Genomic DNA, 21,279 nt, shown 5'->3' with positions numbered 1-21,279 from the left:
TTGGTGGTTTAGGTTTTTATTTAGTTATAGAAACACTGAAAACAAGTGAATGGCATGTTTTTTTTTCTCTTTTCTTTTTAACATGTATTGTGTTTTCACAGTTGTGTGGCAATCCTGCGGTGTGGTTTTCTTAAACATGCAAAGGCAATCTCTGTTCATATGGCTTTTTAACACATTTAAAAGTCTTGTTGATAAAGTGAGTTTCACCTCACATCAATCAAATATTATCTAGTTGCTCCCTGGTTTTTTATTGAACAGTCCCTCCGTTTAGTTGACTATTTAACAGACCTGCCAATGACTGCGTGGCCAAGTCTAGTGCGAATATAGTAGAGAGTTTGTTCATAACGGCATAGGCTTGACAACATGGCACACTTTCTTTGAACGGCTTAAAGCAGGCAGCAGCGTGTTCAGTAGAATAAAATATATCAGTCGCATTAAAGGCGTTTAAATATATTACATGGAATATGCATTTGTATGGTTTTTTTAAACTTTATAAAATTACATAAACATCAAAAGGCACTGTGTCACACCTAAATCTGACTTCCATTAAATGAGAAGCTAGCGCGTACTGGAGGGCATTCAATAGTAAGGGGTTAACTCCTGGCAGTTTTTTTTTGTATTCGCTAGTGATAAAGTGTACTCTCTGTAAAATTTTCAGAATTGCAGCTTGTACCAAAACAAGAATGAGGAACCTGAGGTGCCTATTCATCACAGTGCTCTCAGCACATGGGAGCTTTTGGTATTGTGCAAAATCATAACCCACTGCACCCCGACCCCCCGTTGTGTTAGTCAGTAAAACTATTTTTTTTGGTGAATGTTTCTGATCACACAGGGTTTTTCAGTGACAGAAAAAAAATAAAATCACCCCAGTTGGTACTTGCTAGCACATCACCAGACCCAGTTGGCACTTAGTTATGCTAACGGAACAAAGATCTGGCACACAAACTTGCTGTGACATTGTAAAAAAAGATAAAATAAACATTTAAAAAATTGGGGGGGGGGGGGGGGGGGGCATTACTGTAACTCCAGTTATTTCCCTCCAGTGCGTTGCCCTGGTGATAGTGGCTTCCTGCAGCCCTTAGCCACCAGCAGGTTCCGTGACTGGTGGCCTTCAATCTGCATGTTTGTAGTTGGTGAACAGGTTGTACAGGACCCTCAGGGTGGACTTCAGGTTCAGGTTAACAACATCTGCAAGCAAGCAAACAAAAATTCACTTTCTGGGTTGATGTTTGTTTGCAAAATACCATGTGAAATGGCGTATTTGGAACTAAACTGTATATATTTAAACTTCATTTTGCAATACATATATAAGTACATGCTTGGTTTTGTTCATTTTCAGTGTGAAGAGCACAAGCCACTTATTCTCATTCAAAATAAGATTTATGTTTATGACCTCTGGAAGATATAAGTTTGTTCTGTAGGGCAGGTTTATACTTTAAAGGCAGTCATATATAAAATCAAACTACTACAGATGTTTATACATGGTACACTCTTCATATACTGTAAAAAGGGTCCTATAACTGATTAGTTAATGAAGTAATTTCACTTCAGACAGGTAATTTTGCATTTCGTCAAAGGCTGGGTAGTTTCCACGGTTTGCACGTTTGTTTCTACACGGAATTAAGGTAAGACACTGTAACAAAAACACAAGGTGAAAGTGAATCTCACTCTGTTCCTAGAAGCACATCACTCCATCAGTTTTTGTTCCTTTAGCATTTCAAAGCACAACTACAGCAAAATCACTACTTAAGACATAGCCAACCTTCAGCCTGGAGGTTAGTAATGCAAGATCTCCACCTCCTGGAAAAATGTGGTATTGTTTTGAGGAGATAACGCCAGCAAATTTCCAATGTGTATACATAAACATGTATATTTTGAAAGCCCATAATTAAGACTGGCTTATAATATGTACTTGGCTGAATTTTCTCCAGTCTAGGGGGTTTGAAAAACAGCACTTATGACTGAGGCCCACAGTCCTGTCTATCGCTATATGACTGCAGTGAGATCCAGCACCTTCAGGCCGAGCTTTGGGTTTCCGCAGACCTCCATCCTGCATCAACTCAAAGGCAAAGGACACATTGTGAACCTGGGGAGGGAGGGGAGAGAATGAATACACACACTTACACACATGAGCACGTGCACACGCAGACACGCACAAATATACACAGACAGACACACTCACGTTGAGAAGTAAAAAATAAATAAATAAATAACACACAAAAATCTTTCGGGCAATGAGTGTATAAATCTTAGCTCATTTTTAATGTTAAAGTGTAATTTAGCACCTCATTTAGGTAAAAGCTACTCCACTGAGCCATCAAAGACCGGCAGTCTTCCTGCACAGAGCTTTCGCAGAACACATGTACAGCTCAGTTAACTGACAGCAGAGTTCATTTTTATTCCCACAAACATAGTTTGGGAAGTTCAGCAGCAACCAAAATTAATAAACCAAACTTTGTGAAGAATAAAAGATTGGCTGCAGTTTGTTCACACATCACAGTAAGGACAAATGGTCACTGACTCCAGACCCAAGGCAAGTATAAGCATACATCTCAACAGAATCATGGACACAGCCTTGTTTCTCTCTGTAGTTGTGAATGTAAAAGCCTTGTGCTTCATGTGGTCCATTTGACCCACCTTCTGCTCAAAGGTCTCAGGCGTGAGGTAGAAGTTGTAGAGAGGGACAAAGTAGTCCTCCAGCAGCCCCATCAGCAGCACCAGGTACACCCCGTCTGCAAACTGAGAGGAGACAGGTGGAGGAGATCGGTCAAATACTGTCCTATACTGCATACCACTACCGCCATCTACTGTAGCAAACGTGCACAACACTCAAGCATGTATTTTCTAGCAGTAACAAATGAAACATGATTATAAATACAGGGAACAAGCCATTAGCAGCCATAAGCTAATTATGACTGTCTCTGAGAAGCAGAACACAGTTATCCTGGCCTTGCTGGTCAGGGTTCCCCTGGTAACCACTGCTTTAGTTTCTACCAATGGCACGCCAGGTGTGTACAGGTGAGCAGTTCCGTCAGTGAAAGATACACCTCTCCTCTGTGTGACCCCTCATCTGTAGTTCTGAGGGGACTGTAGTTTGACAGCATACGTTTCACAATACCTGTGACTCCAGTTCTGTCACCTCAAGGTTCAGCTTGTTTAGGTGTTTGTTCACGAATGTGATGAGAGACTGTTGCAGAGAGAGAGAGAGAGAGAGAGAGAGAGAGAGAGAGGAGTGTTAGGATGAAGCAATTTTCCATACACAAACACACACAGACTCACACACAGACATACAATACCTTCTTGACAACATTGAGTTTGTCAGGTGCATGATCCAGCAAAGTGTCAAAAGCATCTCTTTCTGAAAGAAAGAGAAACATAAATGAATAAATTATATGTCTCCATTCATATAATATATCATATTTTCACAAACAATAGTCTATATTTATATCTAATAAAAGTTACAGAGATTTCCTCACCAAATCGTCCCATCATCATCCTACAGAACAGAAAAATAAAATGAATCGCAAACAATGGTAAGCAGCAAGTCACCACTCCCACACACTCTGCACAAGTTACACGATTTATGAACTGCAGTTCTCCTAATGAGACTCTAGAGAGCACTGTAGTCAACCACTGTGGCAGATACTAGTTCACGTAATCATCCTGAGATTCGGGCTGAATCTGAAAGAAGGTGAAGCTGCATTCGGACCTCCTTCTTTCCTTCACCTGATCTACAGAGCATGGACAGGTGAAAGCAATATGGTGGAAACCACACCTCTTCAATCAGCAGTCACTTTAGTGAAATGACAAAGGAAGGAAGCAACAGAGGGAGATCGCTAGTTCAGTGCACTCAAACAGTGTCAATCTCACAACCAACAATCTCTAGCTCAGCAGTACCCCCGAACTTTTGAAAGCCATTTCCACGACAACAGGATCAGAACTCACTCTGTGGTTGTGGTCAGCTCCTTGGTCACGTGGGACGTCTGTAAGACACCTTCTTTTTTCTATCGAATCAGCCCCCCCCCCCCCAATAAAAATAAAAAACACACACACAAAAAAGAAGAAGAACATTGCTTTATAAGGCCGTTATGTGGAGATGTAATGCATACAGCACTAGTTTCCAGGGCTACGTCGCTCCATTACGACATCACAGCTCGGAATTCCCCTCACCTTGACCACCACCACCTGCACAGACACCTGCTCCGGCAGGCGGATCGGGGCCAGAAAGTGCATGACTAGCGCCACCAGCAGGTAGACAATGGCCACCAGGTTCTTGGTGTGGATGGCTGCGTGGAATAAAAAGGACAAAGATGTCAATGAAAGTGAAAGTGCAACACCCTGGAAGGATGTGTTTACCTGCTTTTACAGCCGGTGGAAAAATCTATACATAGATTTACTTAATATACGTAATCTATAAGTAGATTAAAGGTACTGTAGCGCCATAAGGCCTACTATAACAAGCTTATTGGCCAACCAGCCTTTCTAGCAGTGTCAAATCTCAGGAAGCTAAGTAGAATCTTCATATCTGACTTTAATATCTGACTTTAATATCATCTTTCGCTAACATAAACATCCTACTGTAGATATCACCGTGATATCAACATATCGCACCATAGTGACTAATAAATGACTGCACTGGTCATACAGACTAAAACAACTCATCTTTCATGAGAATAACCAAACGCCATCACTGACCTAAGCCAGAGCTCGTATTCATAAAGTGTGTTCTAGTTGGAGCGCTGATCTATGGTAAGGTTTCCCGTCTGTATCCTAGTCTTATCCAATATGGGCTAAAAGGCTCAATTGATCCAGGATCAGCACTACTACTCTGGGATGCTTTATGAATACTGCCACAGTCTCCTGGAAACAGTAACACCACAAATCTTCACAAATTATAAATAAAACATGCACCGGATATTTGATGGCGTGTTTGTTTGTTTTTGTTTTATTTATGAAGGCGGTATCTGTGTTCAATAGCTCTTTTGTAGCATTAATATCGATCCAGGCCACTTTCCTGTTTTAAGGCTGGATCCTGAAATGGGCACTGACACAAGGAAAATGGGCTGGGTCAATACTGCGGCCAGGCAAGGATATAAAAAGCTATCGAACACAAGAACTACATAAAAGAACAAGAAAAAACGACGACGTGTGGTGATCCACAATGTGTGTAAAAATGTGCAGTCTGTGTGTGTGTGTGTGTGTGTGTGTGTGAGTTTGAATGCATGTGTTTGTTTGTGCATGAGCAGTGGGGTACAGTGGGTTGCAGTGCGATGCACTGGGGTGTAGTGGGGTACAGTGGGGCACATTGGGGTGTATCGAGGTACAGTGGGGTCTAGTGGGGTACAGTGGGATGCAGTGGGGTACAGTAGGGTACAGTGGGGTGCTCACAGTCCACGCTCCACTCGATGGTCCAGCCGTGGGGCCTGAGCAGCTCGTTCACCGCCTCCAGCACCGTCTGCAACTTCTGCTTCTGCCCGATCTCAGACTGCGTTACCTCGGCAACGTTCAGCTTCCGCCCAGATAGTTTCTCTGGACATGCACACACAAACGCACAGACACACACACAGACACACACACACACACACAGATGCACAGACACACACACAGATACACACATACAGACACAGAGATGCACAGACACACACACACGCACGCACACACCCACACACACACACACAGACACACACACACACACACAGACACACACACAAATGCACACCTTTGCTTTAAACTAGCTTGAGCATTAAACTACGAAGTACTATTGATCTGAAGCAATAATAATTAAGTGGCTTAGTACGTGCTAACAGGATATAAGTGTATATAACATACAGGATATAACATACCTCAGGTTATGATCTGTGGTATTTACAAGTTCTTGGATATAATAGACTCTTCATTTGAGCATTCTAACGGCCACTGTCTAAATCAGACAATAAACTAGTTCTTCCCTATGACGATACAAGACACAGCTGGAGATGTGTACTTTCAACACTCACCGAATAACTTCTGCAGCACCTGCCCATCGTAGAGATCTTCCTCCAAGTCTTTAACGATGATCCTGTCTTCCTCCAGCTCATTATTGATCCAGTCAATCAGCACCTGTGAACAGGCAGGGTGCTCAGTTCACACTCCTTCCCTTACAGTCACATACAGAGTGAACACACACACTTTGAGACACACTCTTTTACTCACGTCTGGCCCAAAACATTATGTGAAACAGACACTGGTAAGTCTTGCAGATTACTGATTGTTTTTAATGAAATATCAATTTTCACCAATGTTCATAATAAAATTCTTTAGTACCTTTTGGTGAGCGACATTGTTTTCAGGGTAAAAATTTGACATATCTGACCCAGGTGTGCGCCCTCACACACACACACACACACACACACACACACACACACACACACACACGCACCCACGCACACACACAGGGAATGTAGGCACGTTAAGGCGCTTGGACTCACCCTCTGCAGCTCTTTAAATTTTGGACAGTCCCGGGACTGGGGGTCCAGCATGCTACGCTCCGCGTTCTCCTCTGGTGAGAGACTCATGGTGATGCACTCACAGAGACAGAGACAGGACCGACTGACACACGCACACACGGGCTCGAAACGCCTTCAGCTCTCCCTGTCTCTCAATCTCTCTCTCTATCTCTCTCAAATACAAACACACCCTATACTATCACATGCTTATAGTTCTTCTTTTGGCCTCATCAGTGTTCCCTGTGCAGGGAGTGATTCAGAGACAGGGGCGTGGTTCCCCACCCCTCCCTACTTCTCACTTCTCCATCCAGAGCCACGGTCACCAGCGGCCAATGTTCACAGGGAGACAGAGCATCTCCTAGCGCACGAGAGTCACAGTGAGTTCAGCACAGCCTGTGTCATTTCAGCTCAAGCCACACTTCCCAAACTGGGGTCTGGACTGCCAGTCCTGCACTAACTGTTTAATTATGTTTTCTTTATTTCATATTTCCCAAATGGCATATGACAAAAACATGTTTCATAACCCGACATAAACCTTGGTGTGGTTTACATCATACTTTGTAGATGTTATAAATCTATCAAGGATGTAAAGATATAAAGATTGTTACAAATCATTACATGCTTAACAGCAACATGTGTTATGAAGAATGTGTATGTGAATATATGACATTATTCCTTATTTCTGTTTCCATATACTAGTGTGCTAAACTGGCATTTCATCGCAGCATGTAGTTACATAAAGAGGTAAAATACTGGACCATTTTGCAATTCTGGGTGATCCTCAGTCATAGATAAAGATGGTTTTGTGATAAGTTTTGAACTGCATGTACCAGTTACAAAGCTGCAGGACTCCCCTAAAGCTGCTGCTGCTGCTGCTGCATTGAAGGATTCTCTCCACATCGCCCTCTGCTGGAGAGAGAGGGGACTGTGCTGGGGAAGCGGAGGAGGAGGTCTTACCGAGCATCGTGTCCTCGGGGAGCAGGGTCATGTTGGAGGGCTGCAGGGGGGAGTTGATGGCGTTCCTCCCTTCCTCATGAAGGTCGTTCACTGCCCAGGAGAACAGCGGGGGCAGGTGTTAGCAGTAGACACCCTAAGCCGAAATGTTCTCCGTTTGATCAATTGCTCAATTGATTCATGTTGATTCTGTATTGCGCCATTTAAAATCAGGTTGTCACACAGGCAGAATGAAAACTAAATAAAACCAAATTAAAATTTGGACAAGATTTAGCAGATTTAAGGAACAGCCCTGATGCTATCAAAGGTTACATCACCTGCCTGTCGCTAGTCTAGAGAACAAAGATAATAACGAGTCAAAAGTGACTGTTCACACATTTTTGATTCTTGCCATTTGATATTTCCCCTTCCACTTTTCTAAAGGGCATCAGTCCGTCACTCAGGAACGTCCACAGATTTTTCCACAGAATTTTGTAGATAAGCAGGCCGGTGGTGCCCACAATCAATTTATTTTTCATGTAAAAGCTACATTTCTTTAGTCTTCCCTAAATCTGTTCTTGACTTTTAAGCATTGACAAACAGCTCCATTGTGCAAAAGGTTTTTGGTTTGGTTACACCCATGAATTTCACTTCCAGCGCATCATAAGAGAACACAAAAATAAACAAGAACAATTCCTACACCGCACTAAAGATCAGCTCGCACTTCCTCAGCACGAAATCTCATCAATTTCATTTTCGGTGAAAATGGTATTGAGCCTTGGTTAGCAATGAATGACATAACACAACAATGGCAATGACAACCTGAGGAATAACATTAACAGATAACAGAAATGCAGTACAAAGATAATCTACTTGCAACCTCACAAATTGAAAGGAAAAAAAACTATTATTCAGGCATTAAAAATAGAGGTTTCTTGAAGTAATTACTTTGGAGTACTTTCTGACATTTTGAAACAATTATTAGCGTAAATAACTTTTATAACGTGTCTAAAGAATTTCATTGGAAACGGTAAGAGAAATGCTCATTTAAACATTTAAATTCCAGCTTGCATGCTTTACCTTCCCAGAGACAAACCAAGATCTGCAGAATCGCAGAAAAACAGTCAGAAAAATATGCTGGGCACACGTGAGTTCAAAAAGCCAAACACAGGAACCCAATAAGAATTTAAAAGTCAGGAATGGTAGATTTCCTAAAAATGCACCTGCAAATCATCCTACCTTGGGATTGTGGATCCCAACCAAACCACCCCCCTCCCCTGTCCCACAGCGGGATACCTTGCTTCTTGCATTTGGCAGCGCACAGCAGAGCAGCCATAGCCTTGTGATTTCGGTACGGGGATGCAGTCTGATCCGGGATGGGGACCCCTCAGCTCTCAGTGCAATAAGGAGGAGGAGGAGGAGGAGGAGGAGGTGGGAGACGAAGGGTCCCATGAGTGACCGGCGAGGGCCAACCAACGGCAGGCTGAGAATCACGTGTCACTTCCTGTCACAACCAATCTGATGAGGTTAGGAAAGGGACGCCAGCCAATACCGGAGCCCCCTGGAGCTCCAAGGCTGTTTCAGTGCCAGACGAGGAGGCAGAACAAAGCATTTCTGGGACAGAAGCGCACAGGCAGTGTGTGCAATGTTTCCTTCTTTTACGTTCAATTTTGCATTTATAATATGCAGGACGAAAATAAATCCTGCATTTTATGAAAAATAAAAGCCATTATTATGCAAATATAAAATCATCTATAAGACCCAAGAAGAATGGGATTATTAGCATTATTAATTATTATAATCATGTATATCACACACAGAATAAATCTGCCGTAATAATACTATTTAATATTGTAAACGCAAATGCTCAGCAGGCTTATGCTCAACCACCCGAACCCCTGTTTCTTGGGTCTTCTAGAATATCTTATATTTGCATAACAATACTTCTTATTTCATAATAATATTCAGGATTTATTTTTATCATTTAAAAAAAAAAAAATAGAGTGCAACATTCGTCTTTACATTTAACCGAATCCCACTGCAGTTCCTCCAAATTCAACCCTGCAAACGAAACGAGCAGCTCACGCAGCTCCTAATTCACTCGGCTGCACAGACGGATAAATTGATCCCCTGAGAGTTTCGTTCCTTTTAGTATAATTACAATAATTCAATTGAAAATCAGGCCTTCTCTGGAATCAATCACCAGCCAGGCTCCTGTACACTGCTTGCGTTTGATATAAAACTACTCCTGCGCAGAGTCCATTAGCCGAGCGGGCTGGAGAGAGGGAACACTGCCAGGGAACCCTGAAAAACAGCAGGCCCCCCGAAGGCCTACAAATGGGCAACGACAAAAACGCCTCCTCTAAACGAACAAATATTTCCCCATTCCTGCCCCATGGGCTTCCTGGATGGCTTGCCCCACATCATACCAATGAGCAGTATGGTAGACCAGCCTACAGTGCTGCTGGGGAAGATATTAACCCCTTGAAGAGTAGGTGTTCTGGAATGTTTTTTTCAAAACTCTAAGTCAGCGTTTTAGAACTCCACTACCGTCAATTGTGATTGTTACATCAGCATTAGAATGTTCAGTTAAGAACATCTTAATCACGTATTTGTGATCTGACACCTTAAATAGTTAATACATAATAACTACGGGGCACAGAGGTCCTTGGAGATGCTTTAAATTTAGCCACAGTTATTGAGGAAGCGACTAGAGGACTGTGACTCAGAAAAAACATCAGACTCTCAGACTCACTGCCAGCATGGTGCCGGCCATCTTACATCCCAGGCTTCTTTTTCTCCCCTTTTTTAGATCCATTTTCTACCAGATCCTTCGTTTATTTTGTGAATTTGGAATGCATTCATATCCTGTCAGTGTGGGGACCGCAGACCAGCATGACAAGTACATTCTGCCAACGGTAGGCATTCACTCCATTCACATCACACACCAGCTGCGCAGAAATTGTTGTGGGAGGAGTACACTTGATGCGCAGTTGGACTGCAGATTGCCAAGCCAATCAGAGGAAGCCACTCTTGAGTGACAAGAGACAAAAATCTGTCAAGTGATAAATTTGAGAACAGTGCCCCCTACCAGACATTCCTATGCTATTACATCTGCACATGCTCTGTAGCTCCCATGCCAGTAGAACTATTTATCAAAGCTTTTATGTTAAGTTGACACTAATCTGTGTGTTTCAGTGTGTTTGAATTTACTTCTAATATTTACATGTGAATTTATCAAACTAAAAAAAAAAAAAAAATCAACAATATCAACTCTTGCTGCAGTGTCAATATCACAAATGCCCTTCAGAAAAAAGACTTTCCACACAAGTGATTAGCATCATTCAGAGCAATACAATGAAACAACTTGTATTTCCAAAATGCAAACACAGAACCGCTTTTCCCCTGAATGGGTCATATAATCTAAGTACAGTCACTCAAATGGACAGCACTCAATAAGAATTTGCTTTCTGCTTAAATCTGATAATTTTAAGTCCATTAAATATTTTCCAAAACAAGCTGCACATTAATGGAACATTATCTTACAAACTGAGCTATAAGCATCACTTACTTGACAACAACAAAACTATTTGAAAGACATTGTTACAAAACTCTAATGTGCAAAATCTGCATAAGAATATCCAGTCTAAAGCATTCTTTTGTAATAACAGGATAATAGATAGATAAAAGGACTACATATATGACATTAATCAAGGCGACTGCACTTTGAATGACTCTTTAATTAATGACATCGGAATTGACTCACTGAATATTCTTGTAGGCCTTTTCTCAGCATATTTCAGATGTACGGCTTTCCTATCTAAAAACTGTAGTAAATATAGGATGTAAATATAGGAAAAGGGCTACCGGTTCATGTTCAACAGTGATATGATATTACACAGAGAAGCTTCACAAATATGACAACAGACCGACGAGAAAGAAATCTTGTGCAAATAATCCAAAAAATAAGTTAAGAAAGCCAATAACCACAGAAAGAGTCAGAGCAGGACCAATAAGCGAACAGCACGCTATAGGGTGTCAATGACAGGGGTACACAAGAATCCCGCAGTAATTAAAAGTTCCCACCTTCGACTGCCCTTTAAAGTCCTTATATGGGCACCATTACACATATTGGCGACAGGAATGCATTCTCGCGCACACAGGCGCGCACACACACTATCTCGCTCTCATGCCAGATCCTGCAGCTGTTCACACAACACAAGGCAGCTAGATGAGGGCAGCTTTTAAAATAGACAAACAAGTAAGTAAGCAAGTAAGTAATAAAGCATGGCTACACCTAAATAATGCTATTTACAATCTATTCCAGTGTCCAGAACCACGAACAGAAACCAAATGGCGAGTTATCCTCTTAAAATGTATCTTAATAATCTCGCATTACTGAAACACATGACCTCGCCAATTACATATATTACATTAACGGCATCTCTTGGCAAATCTCGCTCCCACTTCGCTCGGTTTTCAGACTTGTTTTGTACTGGCTGGTTCGTTAGAATCTCTGTTGAATATTGGACATGTCTAGCGTGAATCGTATTCGATTTAAAGTGTAATTCTTTCGCGTCCTAATATGTAGTATATGAGAAAGCAAACGAGGACAGGCAGACAAACCAATATCCCAATGTGTTTGCGTTCGAATTTCAGCAATTAGGAATAATAAAATTTCTGTGCTAAGCCTACATTACTGTGATTCACAGAAACTTAATAACCAAATTGTTCAAGTGTCAGAAGGTTTCAGGTTTTGGAAAAGAAAATGCGTAGGCTAGCCTTCACATTTCCATTGGCGCAAGTATTAGGGAATTTAGTGTCAAAGCTTCTGCTTTATACACGAGTTGTGACAATAACAATACCCTTATGAACACAGCAGTTATCAATAAAAACCATGATATGTGAAAACATGCGTACTGCAGGACCATGGACAGTAACATTTTACAAACAAATTCAAATTCTAGGCTACTACTGTGGTGAATGAAGTCCGAATCACATAAGCCTACAGCTGACAATGCATGATTTTGTGCGTGGACTTTACCTTCTTTCGATTTTTTCTTTCGAACCAACGTGCCCCCCAGTTTCCCAAGGAAAGACTCGTCCTTTTTCATCTTCCCCGACTGCGGCGTGGACGATCTAATCGGAGGTGCAGACATCTTTGTGCTGCTGTTCTGTTTCCACTGCCGGTTTTCTTTAAAACAAATCTCTTTTAGGCTATTCAAAAGAAACACCTGGTGGTTACTAACAGGAAAGGGATGTGGCGTGCACACAAGCCAACAATCAAAACATGAGCCGTGTGCGAACAATGCAAACAGAGGAGGAGAAGGGGGAGAGGACTTATTTAGAATCAATGGGATCGGGGGTAACTGATTCATCAGGCGAAGGACGGAGCGTCTCTTCCCCCACAGCGCCCGTCATTGGCTGGATGTCCGCGAGGGATGATCTGGGTCCCGGAGCAGATGCGGCGTGCGCCGAGACGCACGTGTCCCAATCCTTCAGCTGGGCGGAAGGAGAAATTAAAGAAGTTCTGGGCAAAAAGCAGTTAACTGCAGGCCGAAACTTAAGTCAACATGAGCGCGGCATTATACAGCCAGGCCAGCAAATGTCCATAACCTAATGTATAGTGCTACTGCCCCAGGTCCTCGGTCACTCTCACTCCCAGACAGCCTACACTGAAAACTGAAATATTACACATAGCCTAATGTATGCTATCTTCTGCAAAAGGCTAATCACAATTAGCCATACATGTTTTAGAGATTTTGTAGATTCTTGTTAATATATGACTTCCAGGTTAGATGTGCTGTAGGCCTACATTAATCTCTCCAAAAAAGTTAATTTTGTTATTAACTGTACTCCATGCAATAAGGCTGACCGTTACAGTGTGACTATTGTGTGAAATAGTTTTGATAAAAGTACTGTCACACCCCACTCTGAACCACTTTATCAGTCGCGACAGACAGGGACCATTCAAGGAATTTCAACAGAAAGCGCTCACGGCAGACAGCGGTTTTCGCCATACCCACAGTAGACTATCTTAAATGTCCTCAAGGTTATTATCATACTAGCATTGTTCAAATATTTGCTGAATTAGAACCGCTAAAGTCATACTGTGCAAATTTACTCTACTGAAACTTTCTGAAGAAAGAACAAAATCTATTAATTCTGATGATGATATTATAATTAACAATGACAAAAACATACCAATTAATACAAAGGCATTACTTTCTTTGTGGAAGGTATATAGTAGGTACGTAAATGTTTTAGAACGGAAGGGGGTTCTCTTCCTCATCGCGCAAACAGCGCCTCCTGTGGGCCGGGCCCGCCCTGCTCTGGCTCAGGCTCGCGGACACGGACTGGAATTCCGCAGTGGAATGTTAAGCCGCGAGTCACGTTGTTCAAGAGGAGCTAAGATAACAGCCGTCTGCACTCTGAAGGGATTAGGAAAAAGAATGCACGTACAGTAGGAACACATTCATTCACATAAGGGCACACTTCATTTTTATTAATTATAGATGTACGGTATTTATTCTAACTTTTAAGTCCATTTGCATGTAGTCCACATGAAGCGCTGCTGCATTGTGGTAATGAGGAGGACCACATATAACAGCTGTCCAAACACAGCACACATTTCTCACTTGGACAAGGCAGAACGACTATGACATCGCTAGCTCTAGTAGTGTTTAAGTCCCTTCATCAGTGCGTTCTCCCCAGTCCACAAAGTGCCAATCAGACAGATGACTTCAGTCAGTGGTCACGAGGCTCGTCTCGCACACACAATGTTTAATGGGAAAACGTCTTGTGTCGGCTCAATCATGTGATCTGCTGCCTTGTCAGTCACAGTGTCCCCCACAAACCAGGGTGGGGGGTGGGGGGTGGGGGGGGGGGGTGAAGGTGGTCACTGGCCCGGCCAGGACGCCCTCAAGCTCAGGAGGATCTGGACATCGCAGGGGGCCAGACGGTACACCCCCAGCTCGTTGAGGGCGGACTCCGGGGAGGGGCGCTGAGGGTCAGGGGTCACGGACTCCTCCTCCTCTTCTGCCCGCTGCAGGACGTCCCGCAGGAGGAGGGCGGAGCCGATGTTGAGCGAGAGGATGATGCAGGCTTCCTTCACACTGAGGATAGCCAATGAGAGCACGGTGTGAAATGTGCGTAGCATTTGGGTCAGCGTCAATTCATCAATCAATCAAACAACCAACCAACCAACCAGCCAATCACCCAGAACTTTTCAAACTTGCAGGGAAAAAAATTGGCATGAAAGCCATACGTGTCACAGTACATACATTGTACAGAGTATAATACACATGTCATTGCCCCCTATGAGTTGCACCAATGAGAACGTTCATAACAAGAGGCTGTAGGCTCCACCCCCAGATGGGCAATACTGTAGTCCCCTTGAGCAAAGACACATATACAGTAGCATGGAATAAGCCATGCATAGTGCTAGGCAAACAGATGATGTAATGTGTGTGCGCGCATGCTGATTGGCTGTTCTGGCGGAGACCCACTGTTTGAAGAAGTTCTCGGGCCTCTTGCAGTAGTGGCCGAACAGGGGGAAGAGGTTCCTCGTCATGTCGAACTGCAGCTGGGCCGCCCCGCCCTCGTTAAAGTGGTTGTACAGGATCACCTGAGGAGGAGGGGGAGGGAATTGGGGTGCGAGGCATTTTAATTCCAATTCAAACTCAATTTAAACACTGGCATGGTATTATTAAATCCAAGCAGGAGGCAGGGCTGGCTCTGAACGGGGTGATGAACAGGGCGGGGAGTTAAAAACTGGTAGAGAAATTGGGAGTGTGCAATAATATAACCAGGCGGGGCGGGCGTGGTGTGGTGGGGCAGGGCGGGGCGGGGCGAGGCGTGGTGGGGCGGGGCGCGGCGGGGCGAGGCGGGTGTCAAACTCACGTCCTGGTACAGGAACTGGTCGAGCCGCTCGGCGAGGCTTTGCCAGAAGCTCTGGAAGAGCGGCAGGCAGAGCAGCTGCTGCAGCTGGAGCAGTCTGTCGCGCAGGCAGAGCATCATGGGACACGCCGAGCTGGACAGGGACATGGTGGCCTGGTCCAGCTGCGAGGGCAGGGACAGCCACCTGCGCAGACGCACGCGCAGACGTCAGACTGAGACGCAGACGCACACACGGTCACCCTGCTACCAGCATGCTCGGAAAACTATGAATATCACCCAGGCTTATTTACTCAGCAGAGCTGCGCAGTCACTGCAGTTCATAGCAGCCAATTCATGCACATAGAGCAGCTAGCATAGGCTAAATACAGACCGACCAATCAAAAGCTGGGTGAGACACTTTGCCCCTGAGGGAGACTCCATGGAAACCCAGCCACAGTTAGCTGTGTCTCAGTCAGGATTTTATATCAGACTGAGATCACATTCACACACATTATGCACATTAAACAGTTAAAACAGAAACACGCTGACATAGTGCAGATTAGTGACCCTGATCCTGCCTCCTGCAGAGCCATAAGGGCCTGCTGCCCCCCCCTTCCACCCGTCACCTTAAAATCACCCCCATCACTGACCTGTCCCGGATGTAGGGCTGGGCCTTCTCCCGCACCTCCCTCATAACGGCCTCCAGGAGGCGCCCCAGCATGTCGCCCCGCAGCCTCTCCAGCAGTCCCAGCAGCCCCTCGAACAGCGAGCCCTCCAGGGAGGCCAGCCGCCCCACCTCGGTGGCCCCCAGGGGCCCCCACACCTCCTCCCCCAAGGTCACGGCAGCCTGCTGCAGCTGCAGGAAGAACTGAGAGAGAGAGCGATTCAGGTATTATTTTTATTCCATATTGCAGCTTTCTGCCAGTCAGCGTTAACTGCCTCATTAAGGCAGGAGAGGGGCGTGGCTTTGGGGCGGGGCACTGACCACGTTGTCGGCCCAGTCGCTGAGCACGGTGGAGATGTAGTTGGCGGCGTTGAGGATGGCGCAGTAGCGGGACCCCAGGGGGCAGCGGGAGTCCTCCTTCATAACCTGCGTCAGCCGGATCCGGAAGTCGTCCACCAGCTCCCTCTGCAGGGCCAGGAAACTGAGCTGGGCCCGAGAGCAGGGCAGCGAGCGGTACCGGTCTGAGGGGGGGGGGGGGGGAGAGAGAGGGGGGAGGAAGAGAGGGAGTCAGAGAGAGCGAGAAAGAGAAAGAGAGAGAGTGAGAATAAGGTCAATTTAAAGGGGCTATTTTTAATGTACACAATGTTTTTTTCTGGTATTGCTATTTACATAATCAGTTCAAGGTTTTTTATTGGTTTGTTATTTGTTAGTTAATACAGGAAGAAGTGGTACCTGGCAGAGGAGAGAAAGACTGGAAGACGGAGTGATATCTCAGACAAGAGAGAGAAACAGGAAGAGAGAGTGATATCTCAGACAAGAGAGAGGGAGAGCGGAAGTGGTATCTCAGGAGAGAGAGAGAGAGAAAGCGGGAGCAGCATAGAAGAAGAGAAGGTAGAAAGAGGGAGTGGTATCTGACAGAGGCTAACAGAGTGCGGTATGATTCCTCCAGGGAGGCTCTGTATCCGGCAGCCAGCCCCACCTGTGATGACCAGCAGCAGGGTCATGAACGTCTCTGCGCACTCTGGGGCTTTCAGCTCGTCCATGTCGCTAATGTCTCTGTACTGAGAGCTCCAGGCTCCTTCGGCAGACAGCATGGCGTCAACCTTCTCCACTGCCACTAGAGGGAGACAAACACACACACAAACCTTCCATCAACTAGCCTTCAACACAATGAAGTTTCTGGGTGTTTTAATATCCTGAGCAAAACACAGGTGCCTTGAGTGAGTCCAAGGGGTATCTTATTGGACCCCGGCACTCACTCTTGCGCTCCACAGTGAGCCACTTCTGCAAGACTGCTTCCTCCAGGAGGATGTGCAGAGCGCCGGGGAGCATGCTGGGATATGAGTGGGTAGTGCGCAGCTCGCGCTCGAACTGCAGGATCTCGTCTACCAGGTGGCAGAAGAGGGTGTCGTCGTAGAGCAGCCGCGGGGCGTCGTGGGCCAGCTTCTCCTGGGCCAGGGAGAGGAGCCCGCGGCACAGCTCCGCCTGCAGGAGGGAAACGGAACTGCATGTGATCATGAGAAGAAAAAAACTGCTGCTTCATTCCACTGAGGAGGGTTTTAAACTGTCAGAGCTAGGGGTGTGGCACAAAGTTGAATTAATGAGCTAGCCAGCTATTTTAGGAAAAAAAAAATTGTGAATTCATTGAGTCAATGCCTGTTGCAGAGTGTGTGGCTTTTTGTATCTTGTGTGTCTGAGTGTACATATGTGAATTTCACCCATTTTAAAGTATTTGTGACACCTGGCTAGCTAAAGGAATCGCCTGCAGTGAGTCAGTCGGTGCACTAGGTGGCGCCAGGCGAGAGAAACCCCAACATGCTGACGGTACCTTTGCGTTTATTTTGGCATCGGCTCGGTCCAGGATGGGCTGGATTTTCTCCTCCATGAACTTGGAGTTGTTCCCCATCCACATGAGCACCTGAGTCAGGTACCACTCGGGCTGTGGAACAGACACACAGCGGGCATGGCTCCAGAACCTTCCGGAAACATTTTTTAGGTTTGCAAGGAACTTACATTTAAATGAATGATCTTAGTACAGGCTTAGTAAAATGCTGACAAAACCACCTCCCAAGCAATGTAACCTGCAAATCAGGGTATTTTGGTCTTAGGGAAATGTGTGGGTTGTAACCTTGTTTAAGGAGTTGGTTTGGCGGTTTCCGGTGAAGTGGTAGCGGAACCTCTTGCTGAGGGGCAGGATCATGATCTGGATTGGCAGCGAGAGGGGAGTGTCCGGAGGCAGGCCCGCCCTGGAGGGGTGTGGCTTCTTCTCTGAGATGAGATCATCCCTGAGAGGGTCAAGGAGAACTCAGGTGCACAACAACGCAGCTGTGTGTATGTGTGTGTGTGTGTGTGTGTGTGTGCGTGTGCGTGTGCGTCTAAGAGCTGAAAGGATACGAAGTCTGCAGAGACAGAAGCTGAGGTACCAGCAGCTCCAACTGGCTGTAGAGCTCCTGAACGTTGGGAGGGGGCGACAGAGATTCCACCGGGGGGGAGAGGAAGGGCCAGTGAAGCTGAGTGAGCACTTCCTGTAGGTCACTGGGAGAAAGAGGGAGTGAGAGAGAGATTTTTTTTCACACTAAAAACATGTTCCACATCAAAAAATGTGACCTATAATACTGATGGTTTTTAAAAAGCAGGTGTGTGATGTCCATGCATGCTTAAAACAGGAACTCCCTGTGAAATTCCAAACCCCGGATCTTCCCGGTCCAGCCTGGTCCACCCCAGTCCGGTTCAGGCCAGTTTTTCTGCTCACCCAGCCAGCCGGTCCTTCAGGATCTTGTGCCAGAAGGCCAGCGTTTCCCTCAGGAAGGCCTGCAGGTGGGCACAGCCGGACTCCTGCAGGCCCAGGTCCAGGCTGGCCATGCCGTCCACGGCCCCCACCGCCTCCCACACGCTGTTCGTCATCAGGCACTGCTGGATGCTGTCACTGAAGGGGGGGAGGACACAGACCCCACTCCGCTAGCACAGTGCTCACAAATACACTGCAGACCGAGCCATTCCAGGTTTTACTATAAGTAGGGGAGTGCCCTGAGTGGAGGCCCCCTGCTGGTGAGTCCCACTCACTGCACTAAAACAGCTTCAATCCAGGTTGGCTTGGGAAAGTAGCTGTGTGGACACATCAGCTAATCAGAATTTAAATGAAGCACATAATTGCTGAAGAATACTGGTGAAAACCAACAGTCACTGTGGCCCTCTAGAATGGAAGTTTGGGACCCCAATCAAAAAGCCATTAATTAAGGCATAGTGCAATAAACAGAGGAAATACAATAAAATAAATTCTCTATTAAAACCATGTCTAGTTCCTCCCGAGGTTTCTCCCCTTGCTACGGTTGCCCCAGGCTTGCTTTCATGTGGGTTTTAGGCAGGAGTCTGATTTATGGTTAGAAACATTTTGTGAAACACTCTATAGTATGAAGTATGATTTAATTTGATTTAGTCAAACACCCAGTCGGATCCAGGCCCCTACCTGAGTTCTTCAATGCGGGCCAGGCACTGCAGGTACTTCATGTGTCGGTCGATGGTGTCCAGCTGCCCCAGGACCTGGCCCAGGCTGTCTGCCCAGGGCTGAGCTCCCTGCAGGTGCTGCTGCAAGGTGTTGGACAGCATCCTCTCTCTCTGCAGCAGAGACTCCGCCTCCTGTCTGGACTGCTCCGCCTCCGACAGTGCCGACGACACCCGCAGCGGCACCGAGCTCGACACCGTCAGCACCTGGAGAGGGATAGAGACACCTGAGTGCGGGTGTGTGTGTGTGTGTGTGTGTGTGTGTGTGTGTGAGAGAGAGACTGTCAGCTCCTGAGTGTGTGTGTGAGAGACTGTCAGCTCCTGAGTGTGTGCGTGTGTGTGTGTGTGTGAGAGACTGTCAACACCTGAGTGTGTGGGTGTGTGAGAGACCGTCAATACCTGAGTGTGTGTGTAAGAGAGATTGTCAACTCCTGTGTGTGTGTGTGAGAAAGAGAGCCAGAGATTGAGCAAATGAATGAGCAAGAGACTGCAAACACCCAAGTGTGAGGCAGTCAGTGAAAGACTGAGAGACTGTTAGTACCTCAGTTTGTGTGTGTGCATATGAGTAAGAGTGAGAAACCTCAACAGAGAGAGAGAGAGACTGTGAGGCACCTGAACAGACTGAGGGTAACCGGTAGTCAATCCTTCATCCACCTCTGACTGGGATGTGCAGCGTCATAGGAGTTTAGAAGACGTAAGTGAGGAATGGCTTCTGTTTACAAGTTTTCAAAATAAATGGCAATGCATTTCGGCTATTTTAGCTTGCTTAAAAACAGTACATCACCAATAACTGAAGAAAGCCAACTCAGTCTGCGTTCGCTAATGTTACACGACGCGTAAGAAAGCCGTGGTCCTGGAAAGGAACCCGGCTTGCTAGTTTTTCGTTTTTGTCGCTCCAACCAATTCAGAACCTAGAGCGCAGATGAAGTGATTTAACGGTGTTATCTACCTGGAGACAGGACGGTCCCAGATCCCTTACTGAGCTAGCTATCTCTATGAAATATATTAGCTTGCTAACCTAACACTGCACATTTTGTGTCGACCTCAGTAGCCCGAAGTAGCGAGCTGAATTCGCATAAACCCAGTCTGCAAAAATAAAATAGATAGCTGCCAAGGGGTAATGCAGCAGATATGGATAATATAAAGGAATTGCCCCAGGTGGATTTGCATGCTAGCAAATGCTAATACCTGTTCTTCCAGAAGCTTGTTTTCCGCCGTCAGTTTCTCCAGAAGCGCACCAATTTTCTTCAGAGATTTCAGGTCCCCGCCGATCTCCCTGTCCACCAGCTCAACCACGTACTCCGGTAGTCTCCCATCTTCCGAAACCGGGTCGGAATCACTGTCTGACAGTGCTGGTGAGAGCAATGCATCACCTCCGTCTACCTGCTCGGTCATGGGCGCCGCCATGTCTTTTCCTTCTCCACGTCAACAAGAGCTCCGGCGCTCCCCCTGCTGGATACACGCTGAATAATACGCATGTAGAGTCCTGAATGCGTAAACGGTTTTTGGATGCGTCATTTGAGAATCGCCCTCGATAACAGAAAATTGAATATTAATCTGTTCTAATAAACAGATTATAAACCACTCGGTCGTCAAATATTATAGGACATTTTTTCCCTCAGTTATCAGTCGTAGCTTGTGGTGTTCAGTCAGTTTCCTCGACAAAAGCCTTAGTTTAAAAGCAGTTATAACGTTCAGATTATGTGCCACTATCCAAGATCTCACTTCACTAGGACTAGACCTAAAGTATGCAGAAGTACTGTACAAAAATTATGCATGTTCATGTGATATCCACAAAAATAAGAACGTGTGTACGCA

General features: G+C 45.5%; 2 protein-coding genes across 5 annotated transcripts; both read right to left on the bottom strand.

The window, feature by feature from the left end:
* On the bottom strand, nucleotides 1-13,278 carry LOC118232318 (beta-parvin-like). 3 transcript variants are annotated; one of them, XM_035427215.1, is made up of 13 exons: nucleotides 12,463-13,278; nucleotides 7,443-7,532; nucleotides 6,468-6,538; nucleotides 5,997-6,099; nucleotides 5,389-5,529; nucleotides 4,171-4,286; nucleotides 3,946-4,004; nucleotides 3,477-3,496; nucleotides 3,297-3,358; nucleotides 3,119-3,187; nucleotides 2,638-2,739; nucleotides 2,014-2,086; nucleotides 1-1,188 (listed from the first exon to the last, which is right to left on the bottom strand). In XM_035427215.1, the coding sequence occupies exons 1-13, from the start codon at nucleotides 12,794-12,796 to the stop codon at nucleotides 1,112-1,114; spliced, it is 1,317 nt and encodes a 438-aa protein (XP_035283106.1). In that variant the 5' UTR covers nucleotides 12,797-13,278; the 3' UTR covers nucleotides 1-1,111. The 3 variants fall into 3 exon arrangements, with proteins under 3 accessions (XP_035283106.1, XP_035283107.1, XP_035283108.1); XM_035427216.1 differs by lacking the exon at nucleotides 12,463-13,278 and adding an exon at nucleotides 8,658-12,452; XM_035427217.1 differs by lacking the exon at nucleotides 12,463-13,278 and adding an exon at nucleotides 8,715-12,451.
* A 622-nt stretch (nucleotides 13,279-13,900) lies between these two features.
* rint1 (RAD50 interactor 1) lies at nucleotides 13,901-20,923 on the bottom strand. Of its 2 annotated transcripts, XM_035424722.1 has the most exons (14): nucleotides 20,650-20,923; nucleotides 20,074-20,121; nucleotides 19,427-19,668; nucleotides 18,713-18,886; nucleotides 18,355-18,495; nucleotides 18,089-18,245; nucleotides 17,789-17,899; nucleotides 17,220-17,445; nucleotides 16,940-17,077; nucleotides 16,282-16,481; nucleotides 15,947-16,164; nucleotides 15,321-15,501; nucleotides 14,927-15,045; nucleotides 13,901-14,533 (listed from the first exon to the last, which is right to left on the bottom strand). In XM_035424722.1, the coding sequence occupies exons 1-14, from the start codon at nucleotides 20,866-20,868 to the stop codon at nucleotides 14,317-14,319; spliced, it is 2,391 nt and encodes a 796-aa protein (XP_035280613.1). In that variant the 5' UTR covers nucleotides 20,869-20,923; the 3' UTR covers nucleotides 13,901-14,316. The 2 variants fall into 2 exon arrangements, with proteins under 2 accessions (XP_035280613.1, XP_035280614.1); XM_035424723.1 differs by lacking the exon at nucleotides 20,074-20,121 and having other exon boundaries at nucleotides 14,317-14,533; nucleotides 20,650-20,922.
* Between the last annotated feature and the right edge of the window lie 356 nt (nucleotides 20,924-21,279).

The sequence above is a fragment of the Anguilla anguilla genome, chromosome 7, assembly GCF_013347855.1.
Source record: "Anguilla anguilla isolate fAngAng1 chromosome 7, fAngAng1.pri, whole genome shotgun sequence".
Lineage (NCBI taxonomy): Eukaryota > Metazoa > Chordata > Actinopteri > Anguilliformes > Anguillidae > Anguilla > Anguilla anguilla.
Note: the sequence above shows the minus strand (reverse complement) of the source record. Positions and strands in the feature narration are given on the sequence as shown.